Below are 13,144 nucleotides of genomic sequence, written 5' to 3'. Positions count from 1 at the left end.
GTTTGATTCCCCCACTCCTCCACTTGCAGCTGCTGGAATGGCCTTGGGTCAGCCATAGCTCTTGAAAGGGCAGCTTCTGGGAGAGCTCTCTCAGCCTCACCCACCTCACAGGGTGTCTGCTGTGGGGGAAGAAGATAAAGGAGATTGTGAGCCACTCTGAGATTCAGAGTGGAGGGCGGGATACAAATCCAATGTCAGCGTCTTCCTCCTCCTTACTCCTACTTCTTTCTTCTTTTTCCTCCTCCCTATTCCTACTTCTTTCTTCTTTTTCCTCCTCCTTCTTCCTCCCCCTCCTCCTTCTCAGGTAATATGAAGCTTCTGTTTGTCTCTTACCTTCAAAACCCTACAGGGTCACCATGATTTGGCTATGATTTCAGGGCATTTTCCACCACCAACTGGGGAATTTCTCCATACCCAGTTACATGCTCATAGAACAGTCTCTGTTTACCCATAGCACAGAGCAATAGAACTTTATACTTTCAAGTCTGTTTTAAGACAGACTCTCTTTGAGAGGAATCTGCTCTAAACACCACTGGATATTTTCTTCTCCAGGATCCCGGTTCTTAAACTCTCAACAAAAAAACCCTACTGTTTGGTTTACTTAGAATAATAGAATCATAGAGTTGGAAGGGACCCCCAGGGTCATCTAGTCTAACCCCCTGTACAAAACTATTGAGTTGAACTCTTTCTCATTAGGAAAGCAGTGTTCACACATGAGGTTTGCATAAGGCAGAAGCAGAAAATAGAATGATACAAGGAATAAATCAATCTACAATCTTACAATCTATTCACCTCCATACCCGTAAAAAAATCCACAAAAAGAAAACAAAAGAAAATTCTAAGTTCAAATAATTGAAATTAAATATATAAAACGGTAGCAGGGTTCCAAGTCAGGTCAGCTGCAGGTCAACTTCCAAGACCCAAGTCAGGTGAGCTCCACTTTGCCTAGTTTCCAGTTTCCTTCTCTGAACTGCATTTCCCAGACCTCTAATTAGTTCGCCCAGTAAGCATTATGGGACTCCACAGTAAAAGATGAAATCATTATCAAAGCCTTCATCACTTTTGTGCCGTTACATTCGTTCTGTCTCTAAGGCGAACGTCATTGCAGCCAGAGCTAATTATCCGGAACATGTAATTGATGAAATATGTCGAAAGCCTCTTAACAGTCAAGCTGACTCCTGCTAAAGTCTGCACAAGTCGTTGGAAGCCACTGAAGTTTTAGATAAGCTGTCCATCGCCCTGGCAAGGTTGAAAAACTGTTATTTTAATGAGGTGCTAGGAAGAGCCCCACGACGCAGAGTGGTAAAGCTGCAGTACTGCAGTCCTAACCTCTGCTCACGACCTCAGTTCAATCCCGGCAGAAGCTGGGTTCAGGTAGCCGGCTCGAGGTTGACTCAGCCTTCCATTCTTCCGAGGTCGGTCAAATGAGTCCCCAGCTTGCTGGGGGGAAAGTGTAGATGACTGGGGGAGGCAAGGGCAAACCACCCCGTAAAAAGTCTGCCGTGAAAACATTGCGAAAGCAACGTCACCCCAGAGTTGGAAATGACTGGTGCTTGCACAAGGGACTACCTTTACTTTTTTGTTTTGTCTGGGGGTTGGCTGGAAGGTAAGGCAACGCTTTGGCCTAGTCTCCTTCCCTCTCCCCTCCTGTCTGGAACCGGCAATTGAGGCCTCCTAAAGAGACAGGAAGTCTTTTAGGCTAGTTTCCCAGAAGGCTGCAGGAGGGTAAACAAGTTTCTGGGCAGGAACTGCAATTTACATTGGAGAGTTTGGGCGGGTAGCCTTCAGTATGAGTTCAGTCTTGGAGAGTTGAGAAGGTCTGGTCAGGCTTACAACAGTCCAAGTAAGTTGCCTGCCCCAAAGAAGAAGAAGATGATGATATTGGCTTTATATCCTGCCCTCCACTCCAAAGAGTCTCAGAGCGGCTCACAATCTCCTTTCCCTTCCTCCCCCACAACAGACACCCCGTGAGGTGGGTGGGGCTGGAGAGGGCTCTCACAGCAGCTGCCCTTTCAAGGACAACCTCTGCCATAGTTATGGCTGACCCAAGGCCATCTCAGCAGGTGCAAGTGGAGGAGTGGGGAATCAAACCCGGTTCTCTCAGATAAGAGTCCGCACACTTAACCACTACACCAAACTGCCTCTCCCTGCAGGTCATCTAGTAGGTGACTGGGGAAGGCAATGGCAAACCACTTCATTAAAAGCCTGCTGTGAAAACGTTGTGAAAACAACATCACCCCAGAGTCAGAAACGACTGGTGCTTGCACAGGGGATTATCTTTTTTTTTTTTTAAGAATGCATTTGCTCAGGAAAGCATGTTTTAGCAAGCTTATATTCATACCGTTAAAATTACGTTAGAAACACTTGGATGAATAGGCATAATATTGGTTGTATACCCTTTTTAACTAGACCGAGTAACATGTATACTAGTGTATATACTAGTACATAACAAGCTTACGTTTGTCGTATTAAAATGACATTAGAAACACTCGGATAAATATGCGTAATATTGGTTGTATACCCTGTTGAAATGTACTGTTAAAATGACATTAGAAACACTTGGATAAATATGCATTATATAATATGCGTAATATTGGTTGCATACCCTTTTTAACTAGAGCGAGTAACATGTATACTAGTGTATATACTAGTACATAACAAACTTACGTTTGTCCTGTTAAAATGACATTAGAAACACTCGGATAAATATGCGTAATATTGGTTGTATACCCTGTTAAAATGTACTGTTAAAATGACATTAGAAACACTTGGATAAATATGCATTATATAATATGCGTAATATTGGTTGCATACCCTTTTTAACTAGAGCGAGTAACATGTATACTAGTGTATGTACTAGTACATAACAAACTTACGTTTGTCCTGTTAAAATGACATTAGAAACACTCGGATAAATATGCGTAATATTGATTGTATACCCTGTTAAAATGACATTAAAAACATTTGGATAAATATGCATTATATAATATGCGTAATATTGGTTGTATACCCTGTTAACATGTACTGTTAAAATGACATTAGAAACACTTGGATAAATATGCATTATATAATATGCGTAATATTGGTTGCATACCCTTTTTAACTAGAGCGAGTAACATGTATACTAGTGTATATACTAGTACATAACAAACTTACGTTTGTCCTGTTAAAATGACATTAGAAACACTCGGATAAATATGCGTAATATTGATTGTATACCCTGTTAAAATGACATTAAAAACATTTGGATAAATATGCATTATATAATATGTGTAATATTGGTTGTATGCCCTTTTTAACTAGAGCTAGTAACATGTATACTAGTGTATATACTAGTACATAACAAGCTTACGTTTGTCGTGTTAAAATGACATTAGAAACACTCGGATAAATATGTGTAATATTGGTTGTATACCCTGTTAAAATGACATTAGAAACACTCGGATAAATATGCATTATATAATATGTGTAATATTGGTTGCATACCCTTTTTAACTGGAGCTAGTCACATGTATACTAGTATACCTGATAATGTTTTGTTTTGGATCTGGTTGTGGACCGTAATAACATTGAAATTGGGTGTATATCCCAATCCCACGACAGGCGCAGTTGCAGAGGGGCAACCGGAAGCAGAGCCAAGCTTTCTCCTTCATCACGGGGCAGGCCTCTGGGCCCCGCCAGGTGCCCCCTCTCCTGATTTATGGGCCTTTTGGGACGGGGAAGACCTTCACCTTGGCCATGTCTACCTTGGAGATCATCAAGCAGCCCAAGACGCGTGTCTTGATCTGCACCCACACCAACAGGTAAGCTGGACTGAAGGACTGCTGCAGATCTGTTCTGGGGGGGTATCGTTCTAACACTGACTTGACATCTTTTTCTTGTTACGTTCCACCGGGTGGTCTTTTATCTGATTAGCTGCCTTTGGCTGCTGGGATAGCTTTGTCCTGGTTTCACCTGGGGCTCTCAACCTTCAAATGGGGATGCCAGCCTCCAGGTGGGACTTGGGGATTCCCCCAGAATTACAGCTTGCTTCCAGACCACAGAGATCAGTTTCTTTGGAGAAAATGGATGCTCTGGAGGGGAGCCTCGGTGCCATTGTACCCCCACTGAGGTCTCTGTCCCACTAAGTTCCATTTCCAAATCTCATTGGGAAAAGTGAAGAAAAGGGCAACTAGAATGATTAAAAGGTTGGAACACTTTCCCTATGAAGAAAGGTTGAAATGCTTGGGGCTCTTTAGCTTGGAGAAACGTCGACTGCGGGGTGACATGATAGAGGTCTACAAGGTTATCCATGGGATAGAGAAGGTAGAGAAAGAAGTACTTTTCCTCCTTTCTCACAATATGAGAACTCATAGACACTCCGTGAAATTGCTGAGCAGTTTGGTTAGAACGGATAAAAGGAAGTCCTTCTTCACCCAAAGGGGGATTAACATGTGGAATTCACTGCCACAGGAGGTGGTATCGGCTACAAGCATAGCCAGCTTCAAGAGGGGATTGGATGAACATCTGGAGCAGAGGTCCATCAGTGCATAGATGGAACACTCTGTCTGGGGCAGTGATGCTCTGTATTCTTGGTGCTTGGGGGAGGCAACAGTGGGAGAGCTTCTAGTGTCCTAGCCCCATTGATGGACCTCCTGCCCAAATACCAGAGCATCCCACATTGTGATGACATCACTTCTGGCACATACCAGAAGTGGTGCCCATAGATCATTTTCAGTAAGTGTATCTTCTCTTCCAGTGCAGCGGATATATATACTCGTGAATACTTCCACGCCTACGTTGAATCCGGGCACCCAGAGGCCATCCCACTCTGCATAAAGTACACTCACAGGCTGGTCAAATCAACTGACCCCATCACGCTGCGCTATTGCTGCCTCTCCCCCAACCAGGATTCCTTCCGCCTCCCCACCAAGGAGGAGCTGAATCGGCACCAGATCATCATCACCACTTCCATGCTTTCCCAGGAGCTTGGGGTGCCTGCTGGTTATTTCAGCCACATCTTGATCGACGAAGCTGCTCAGATGCTGGAGTGCGAAGCTCTGGTGCCCCTCTCCCTTGCGACCTTGCACACCCGCATCGTCCTGGCAGGGGACCACATGCAGATGACCCCGCAGCTCTTCTGCCTGCAAGGAAGCGAGCAGGCGGCCGACCACACGCTGCTGAACCGTCTCTTCCAGTACTACCAGAAGGAGAAGCAAGAAGCGGCCAAGAAGAGCAGGATCATCTTCAGCGAGAATTACCGCTCCACCGCCAGCATCATCGACTTCATCTCCAGGCACTTCTACGTGGGCAAGGGAGATGCCATCCATGCCGTGGGCCAGATCCCTCCTCACCCAGAGTTCCATCCTCTCATGTTCTGCCACGTGGCGGGTTCTGCGAACCAGGATGCATCAAAGACTTCCTGGATTAACGTTTCTGAGATTATGCAGGTGGTGGAGAAAGTACAAGAGATGAGCGAGAAGTGGCCAGATGAATGGGGGGAGCATGACCTTAAGAAGATCTGTGTGGTCTCCTATGGAAGCCAGGTAGGCACCAAGGGGGGGGGGGTCTATATAGGGTTGGAAACCTTCCGGTGGGCCAAACTGGGAGAAAGTTGCGGAATAAACTTGTGTGTGTGTGTATATATATATATATATATATATATATATGTATGTAAAAAGCCTTCAGGTGGGGCCTGGAGATCTCTAGGTGACAGAAATCAGTTCTCCTGGAGAAAATGGCTGCCAGAGGATGAACGTTTATGAAGGAGGATGACATTATTCTTTGCTGAGGTCCCTCCATCCCCAAACTTGACCTTCCCTGGCTCCACCCACCAAATCTCCAGGAATTTCCATCGGAAGTTGGCAGTCCTAGGCCCAGTGGTTGGTGCAGTGCCATGGGAAGGGTTAGATCATAATCACATCTTCGTTACTGGCAGTTTGGAGTAGCGGCTAAGTGCATGGGCTCTTATCTGGGAGAACTGGGTTTGAGTTCCCACTCCTCTGCGTGCACCTTCTGTGGTGAACTTGAGTCAGTCACAAGTTCTCACAGAGCTGTTCCTCTCAAGAGCAGTTTCTGTCAGAGCACTCTCAACTCCGCCTACCTCACAAGGCATCTGTTGTGGGAAGAGAAAGGAGATTGTAAGCCCTCCTTTGGGTAGTGAATGGTGGGAATATAAATCCAATCTCTCTCCTCTTCCTCCCTTCTTTTTCCTTCTTTCTTTTTCCGTCTTGTTGCAGTTGTGAGGGGGCCACATGGATGCTGGTCTAAGATGGTTGTCTCTCCCAGGAGCCCTCTAATCTTCCTGTTCTCTTCAGCTTTGGGACAGGCAATGGCCTTTACTAGCTGCCAGCACTTTGGTCTGGGGGTTTAAACCAGGGAGGGTCCAGCAGGTCCCCTCTTCCTTCACCTTTCCAAACAGTGCCCTTCACTGTTGAGGGTGCTACCAGGTGAACAGTTCTGCTTGAAGCATGAGGATCCAGAAAGATTAGAAAATTACTGAACAACATTGGGTTGCCAACCCCAGGTTGGGAAGTTTCTAGAAATGGGGTGGATAGGTGAAGCTTGATGAGGGGAGGTACTTCAGCAAGTTAGAATGCTGTAGACCCCTACCCTCCAAAACAGCCATCTTCTCCAGGGGAACTGATTTCTGTCAGCTGGAGACCAGTTGTAACTGGGGTAGGGCTGCAAGATATGAACATATGAAGCTGCCTTATACTGAATCAGACCCTTGGTCCATCAAAGTCAGTATCGTCTTCTCAGACTGGCAGCGGCTCTCCAGGGTCTCAAGCTGAGGTTTTTCACACCTATTTGCCTGGACCCTTTTTTGGAGATGCCAGGGATTGAACCTGGGACCTTCTGCTTCCCAAGCAGGTGCTCTACCACTGAGCCACCATCCCTCCCCTGCTCTCCAGGGTCTCAAGCTGAGGTTTTTCACACCTATTTGCCTGGACCTTTTTTTGGAGATGCCGGGGATTGAACCTGGGACCTTCTGCTTACCAAGCAGATGCTCTACCACTGAGCCACCATCCCTCCCCTGCTCTCCAGGGTCTCAAGCTGAGGTTTTTCACACCTATTTGCCTGGACCCTTTTAGTTGGAGATGCCGGGGATTGAACCTGGGACCTTCTGCTTACCAAGCAGATGCTCTACCACTGAGCCACCATCCCTCCCCTGCTCTCCAGGGTCTCAAGCTGAGGTTTTTCACACCTATTTGCCTGGACCCTTTTTTGGAGATGCCAGGGATTGAACCTGGGACCTTCTGCTTCCCAAGCAGGTGCTCTACCACTGAGCCACTGTCCCTCCCTCCAAGCATGGCTGGAGATCACCTAGAATTACAACTTATTTCCAGACTACATGGCTTGCCCTTTGTATTTATATAATATTCCACTTCTGAAGAAAAGGCTGCTCTGGAACATGGACTGTACGACATTTTATCACCAATGTCCCTCCCTTCCCTAAATTCCACCCTCAAATCTGCAGGTATTTCAGAATCCAGAGTTGGCAGCCCTAAATTGGGAGGGAGGGCCAGAAGCCCTGGGTTTGCAGAAATCCCAAGTAAATGATTTGCAAGATTCAAGTTTGCTTGCAAGGAGATTTTTAAAAGAAGCGCCTGTCTGCTGGGCCTTGAGCGCATACACATATAGCAAAGCTTGCCAGAATCCTAGTTTTAGAATACAATCTGAGAGAGGTTGCTACAATGGATAACACAACACAAAAAGCAAGCTAGTGTTCAATTTACTAAGAAATATATAGAAACCAGTCCAAATGTCCAAAACATGTACATTCAAGTCCCCAAGTAGTGTGGTGACAAGCCAATCGATTAAGTATTTGTTTCTTTCCAGTCTTCATCAGACCTGGGACCAATATTGATTCAATTGTATAGATTCTTTACACAATTTTTTAAAAAGGGGAACGCAGAGCGTCTCCAGCAGCAATTTCACATCAGCTACAGCTCAGTATGAGGCTTCTTGTGCGAGAAGAGGCTCTTCTTGTGCGAGGCTTCTTGCATGAAGCCTCATACTGAGCTGTAGCCGATGTGAAATTGCTGCTGGAGACGCTCTGCGTCCCCCTTTTTTAAAAATTATGTAAAGAATCTATATAATTGAATCAATATTGGTCCCAGGTCTGATGAAGACTGGAAAGAAACAAGTACTTAATCGATTGGCTTGTCACCACACTACTTGGGGACCTGAATGTACACGTTTTGGACATTTGGACTGGTTTCTATATATTTCTTAGCAAATTGGTCACTAGCTTGCAATTTTTGTTGTAGAATCCTAGTTTTAGCATGACTAAACCTAGGCATCTTATACTCTAATTGCTGGCAACGAGTCAAAAAATAATTAACTCAGCTATCCGAAACATTAGGATGTGCCAGGCCATCTGGCACCTGGTATCCATTGGGGAGAAGAAACACCTCAGGCTTTGAAGGTAAGGGCCGGTAATGAGTACGAGAGATATGTTCTCTTGGGAACGGCCTAACACTGTCCTCCTACCAAACTCAGGGCAACTAAGAACCAGCGTGTAATGAAGATAGACTTACACAAGCTATACAGCTGGCAACTCTGGAACTAGGGTTGCCAATCCCCAGGTGGGGGCAGGGGATCGCCCGGTTTGGAGGCCCTCCCCCCACTTCAGGATCATCAGAAACTGGGGGGGAGGGAAATGTCTGCTGGGCACTCCATTATTTCCTATGGAGAACAATTCCCATAGGATATAATGGAGAATTGTTCTGCCAGTATCTTGGGCTCTTTGTGGGGGAGGCTGTTTTTTGAGGTAGAGGCACCAAATTTGCAGCATAGCATCCGATGCCTCTCCTCAAAAGACCCTCCAAGTTTCAAAAGGATTGGACCAGGGGGGTCAATTTCTATGAGCCGCAAAAGAAGGTGCCCCTAGCCTTCATTATTTCCAGTGGAGGGAAGGCATTTTAAAAGATGTGCGATCCCTTTAAATGTGATGGTCAGAACTCCCTTTGGAGTTCAATTGTGCTAGTCATACCCTTGCTCCTGGCTCCATCCCGTGTCTCCTGGCTCCACCCCCAAAGTCTCCAGGCTCCACCCCCAAAGTCCCCAGATATTTCTTGAACTGGACTTGGCCACCCTAGGGCAACGAAGCACCAGTGTGTAATGAAAATGGACTCACACAGGCTATACAGCCGGCAACTCTAGAGGAAATGTGGGTCATCATCCCCCGACTGGTGGGACATAAAAACATTTGGGAGCAACCGCCTGAACGAGGGTTGCAAAGTCCAATTCAAGAAATATCTGGGGACTTTGGGGGTGGAGCCAGGAGACATTGGGGGTGGAGCCAAGAACAAGGATGTGACAAGCATAATTGAACTCCAAGGGAGTTCTGGCCATCACATTTAAAGGGACAGCACACCTTTTTAAATGCCTTCCTTCCATAGGAAATAATGAAGGATAGGGGCACCATCTTTTGGGGCTCATAGAATGGGACCCCCTGGTCCAATCGTTTTGAAACTTGGGGGGTATTTTGGAGAGAGTCACTAGATGCTATACTAAAAATGTGGTGCCTCTACCTCTAGCCTGAACAGGGAGATGTTTTCAACAAGCAGGGCAAGATTAACAGCATAAAGGAGCCGGCAGCCTCCTAAAATGGCTGTCTCGCTACTCGACCCTTCCAACTCACCCTTCATGTGCGAGGAACTTTCTCTTGCTACAACCTCTTGGAAGAAAAACTCCTTCCTGCCTCAGAGAGGCCTTATATTCGTTGTCTCAGGGCCCCACCTCCTTGGTGGTGATTGGCCTTCCCTTTCTCTCCTGCTTATGATTGGTCTTCCCTTTCCCTCCGATTTCACCCCCAGTCCAATCAGAAGGCTGTCTGGGAAATGCAGGCCTGGAGGGAAAAATCTCAGCAGGGCCTCCCAGGCTTCCTACTGTGAGGGAGGCTTCCTTGAGGCCTACAGGCCAAACAGGCCTCCTATTGGGAGAGAGGCTTCTTTGAGGCCTACAGGCCACTCATTCCTCAGCCCTAGGCCTGGGATCGAGGGAAGGCCTGCCAAGTGTCTGTTTTGGAGGAAGGGACCTCTTTCCTTTCATTGACCGTGGTAACATAAAATCACAGTGTAAGCGCCCACGAAGCTGCCTAATCCTGAGTCAGACCGCTTGTCTGTCTGGACTAGTATTGTCTGCTCTGACTGGCAGCGGTTCCTTGGGGTCTCAGGCGAAGGTCTTTCTCATTTTTGCAACCTGATCCCTTTAACTGGAGACTGAACCGCTGGGACCTGCCGTATGTAACAGAGAGAGATGCTCCATCCCTCAGCCACAGCCCCTGAAGACCGAGGTTCTTTCATGACTTGTGGATAAGTCCAAAAAGATACTAGTCCACAAAAAAGAAAGGAAGCCCCAAGTCCTCAAAAGAAAAACAAAATTCCATGTTGCAAACAATGGCCTGTTGGGCAATGAAGAAGTTGTTTTATTTGCCACATGTTGCTTAACGAGCCAGGCAAAAATGGCTTGCTCAGAGGCCAAAACTATGAGGCCAGATCTTGCAAATTCATGACAAACAGAATAAATTCAGATACATTTTCCTTTGCTTGAGGGGCTCCACAAGAATAGCCAAAACAGCACCAACCTTGTGGTTTTCCTGGATTCTTAAGTAGTTTTCCTGTAGGTTAACTTGCTGGGGGAAGGGGCTGCTTATTAAGAACATCAGAAGAGCCCTGCTGGATCAGACCAGTGAGGGTCCATCTAGTCGAGCATCCTGTCTCACCCAGTGGCCAGCCAGTTCCCCTGGAGGGCCAACAACAGCGTAGAGAGGCCAAGGCCTTCATAAGAACATCAGAAGAGCCTTGCTGGATCAGACCGGTGATGGTCCATTTAGTCCAGCATCCTGTCTCACACAGTGGCCAACCAGTTCCTCTGGAGGTCCAACAACAGTGCAGAGAGGCCAAGGCCTTCATAAGAACTTCTGAAGAGTTTTGCTGGATCAGATCAGTGAGGGTCCATCTAGTCCAACCTCCTGTCTCACACAGTGGCCAACCAGTTCCTCTGGAGGCCCAACAATAGGGCAGAGAGGCCAAGGCCTTCATAAGAACATCAGAAGAGCCCTGCTGGATCAGACCAGTGAGGATTCATCTAGACCAGCATCCTGTCTCACACAGTGGCCAACCAGTTCCTCTGGAGGACCAACAACAGGGCAGAGAGGCCGAGACCTTCCCTTGATGTTGCCTCCTGGCTCTGGGATTCAGAGGATTAATTCCTCTGAATGTGGAGGTTCCCCTCATTTGCCATGACTAATAGCCTTTGATAGAATTATCTTCCATGAATCTATCTCATCCCCTTTTAAAGTCTTTTTATTTCTGTGGCCATCACGCCATCCTCTGGCAATGTCTTCCACATTTGAATCATTCTCTGTGTCAAGCAGTATTTCCTTTTGTCTGTCCTGAACCTACTGCCCATCAGTTTCATTGGACGACCTTGAGTTCTAGTCTTTGGTGAGTGTGAGAAAAAGTTCTCTTTGTCACCTATTTCCACCCCATGCATAATTTTGTCAACCTCTCTCATGCCCACCCCCCCGTAGTTGTCTTTTTTTTAAATGGAAAAGCCCCAGACTCTTCATCCTTTGCTCTTTGAGAAGGTGCTCTGACCCCCTAATTGTCTTGGTTGCCCTCCATACTTAATTCTTCTATTAAGGGGTGTCTTCTTTGTCCTAGATTGCGGCAATTCGTCAGGAGCTGAGGAAGAAGTGCTTGAGAGAGGTGGTGGTAGAAAGCTACGAGAATCTACCAGGTTAGTAACTGTTCAGCTGTCAAATGCGCCGACAGCCAAAAAGGTGGTTTCAGAGGGTAGCTGTGTTGATCTGCAGTGAAAGAGCTCGATTCGAATCCGGTAGCTCCTTAGACAGTAATGAGGTTTTTCCTAATGAGAGGACCTTTGACTCAAAAGTTTTACACCCCAAAAATCTTGTTCTGTATGGTGCCACTGGACTCAAATATGCCGCCAAAAAGGGGTGCACAAACACGTTGAGTTCAGTGATTCCAATGTTGGATGTAGACATTTCAGTGCCGGGATGCCAGCCTCCGGGTGGGACCTGGGGATCCCCTGGTATTGCAGCTCATCTTCAGGCTACAGAGATCAGTTTCCCAGCAGAAAATGGCGGCTTTGGAGGGGGGACTCTGTGACATTGTACTCCGCAGTGGTCCCTGTCCTCCCCTGGCTCCATCCCCAAATCTCCAGGAGTTCCCCAACTTGAATCTGGCAACTGTACCACGTGCTAGTGGTCAGGAGAGGTCCCAGCAACCGACGCTCCCTCTGAGCTGTATGAACATATATGAACATATGAAGCTGCCTTATACTGAATCAGACCCTTGGTCCATCAAAGTCAGTATTGTCTTCTCAGACTGGCAGCGGCTCTCCAGGGTCTCAAGCTGAGGTTTTTCAGGGCTATTTGCCTGGACCCTTTTTTGGAGATGCCAGGGATTGAACCTGGGACCTTCTGCTTCACCAAGCAGATGCTCTACCACTGAGCCACCGTCCCTCCCCGAAACATGAACATATGAAGCTGCCTTATACTGAATCAGACCCTTGGTCCATCAAAGTCAGTATTGTCTTCTCAGACTGGCAGCGGCTCTCCAGGGTCTCAAGCTGAGGTTTTTCACACCTATTTGCCTGGACCCTTTTTAGTTGGAGATGCCAGGGATTGAACCTGGGACCTTCTGCTTCACCAAGCAGATGCTCTACCACTGAGCCACCGTCCCTCCCCGAAACATGAACATATGAAGCTGCCTTATACTGAATCAGACCCTTGGTCCATCAAAGTCAGTATTGCCTTCTCAGACTGGCAGCGGCTCTCCAGGGTCTCAAGCTGAGGTTTTTCACACCTATTTGCCTGGACCCTTTTTAGTTGGAGATGCCGGGGATTGAACGTGGGACCTCCTGCTTACCAAGCAGATGCTCTACCACGGAGCCACCGTCCCTCCCCTGCTCTCCAGGGTCTCAAGCTGAGGTTTTTCACACCTACTTGCCTGGACCCTTTTGAGTTGGAGATGCCGGGGATTGAACGTGGGACCTCCTGCTTACCAAGCAGATGCTCTACCACGGAGCCACCGTCCCTCCCCTGCTCTCCAGGGTCTCAAGCGGAGGTTTTTCACACCTATTTGCCTGGACCCTTTTTAGTTGGAGATGCCGGGGATTGAACGTGGGA

The 13,144-nt window shown here is 47.1% G+C and overlaps 1 protein-coding gene across 1 annotated transcript in view; it reads left to right on the top strand.

Annotated features, from left to right (window-relative positions):
* The window catches only part of HELZ2 (helicase with zinc finger 2), a 67,677-nt gene that overhangs the window by 7,217 nt on the left and 47,316 nt on the right, over positions 1–13,144 (top strand). The window contains exons 6-8 of the mRNA XM_060230581.1: positions 3,604–3,803; positions 4,739–5,525; positions 11,655–11,730. Coding sequence (XP_060086564.1) covers positions 3,604–3,803; positions 4,739–5,525; positions 11,655–11,730 — 1,063 coding nt within the window. The remainder of the gene's footprint in view (positions 1–3,603; positions 3,804–4,738; positions 5,526–11,654; positions 11,731–13,144) is intronic.

This window comes from Heteronotia binoei, chromosome 2 (assembly GCF_032191835.1).
Source record: "Heteronotia binoei isolate CCM8104 ecotype False Entrance Well chromosome 2, APGP_CSIRO_Hbin_v1, whole genome shotgun sequence".
Classification (NCBI taxonomy): Eukaryota; Metazoa; Chordata; class Lepidosauria; order Squamata; family Gekkonidae; genus Heteronotia; species Heteronotia binoei.
Note: the sequence above shows the minus strand (reverse complement) of the source record. Positions and strands in the feature narration are given on the sequence as shown.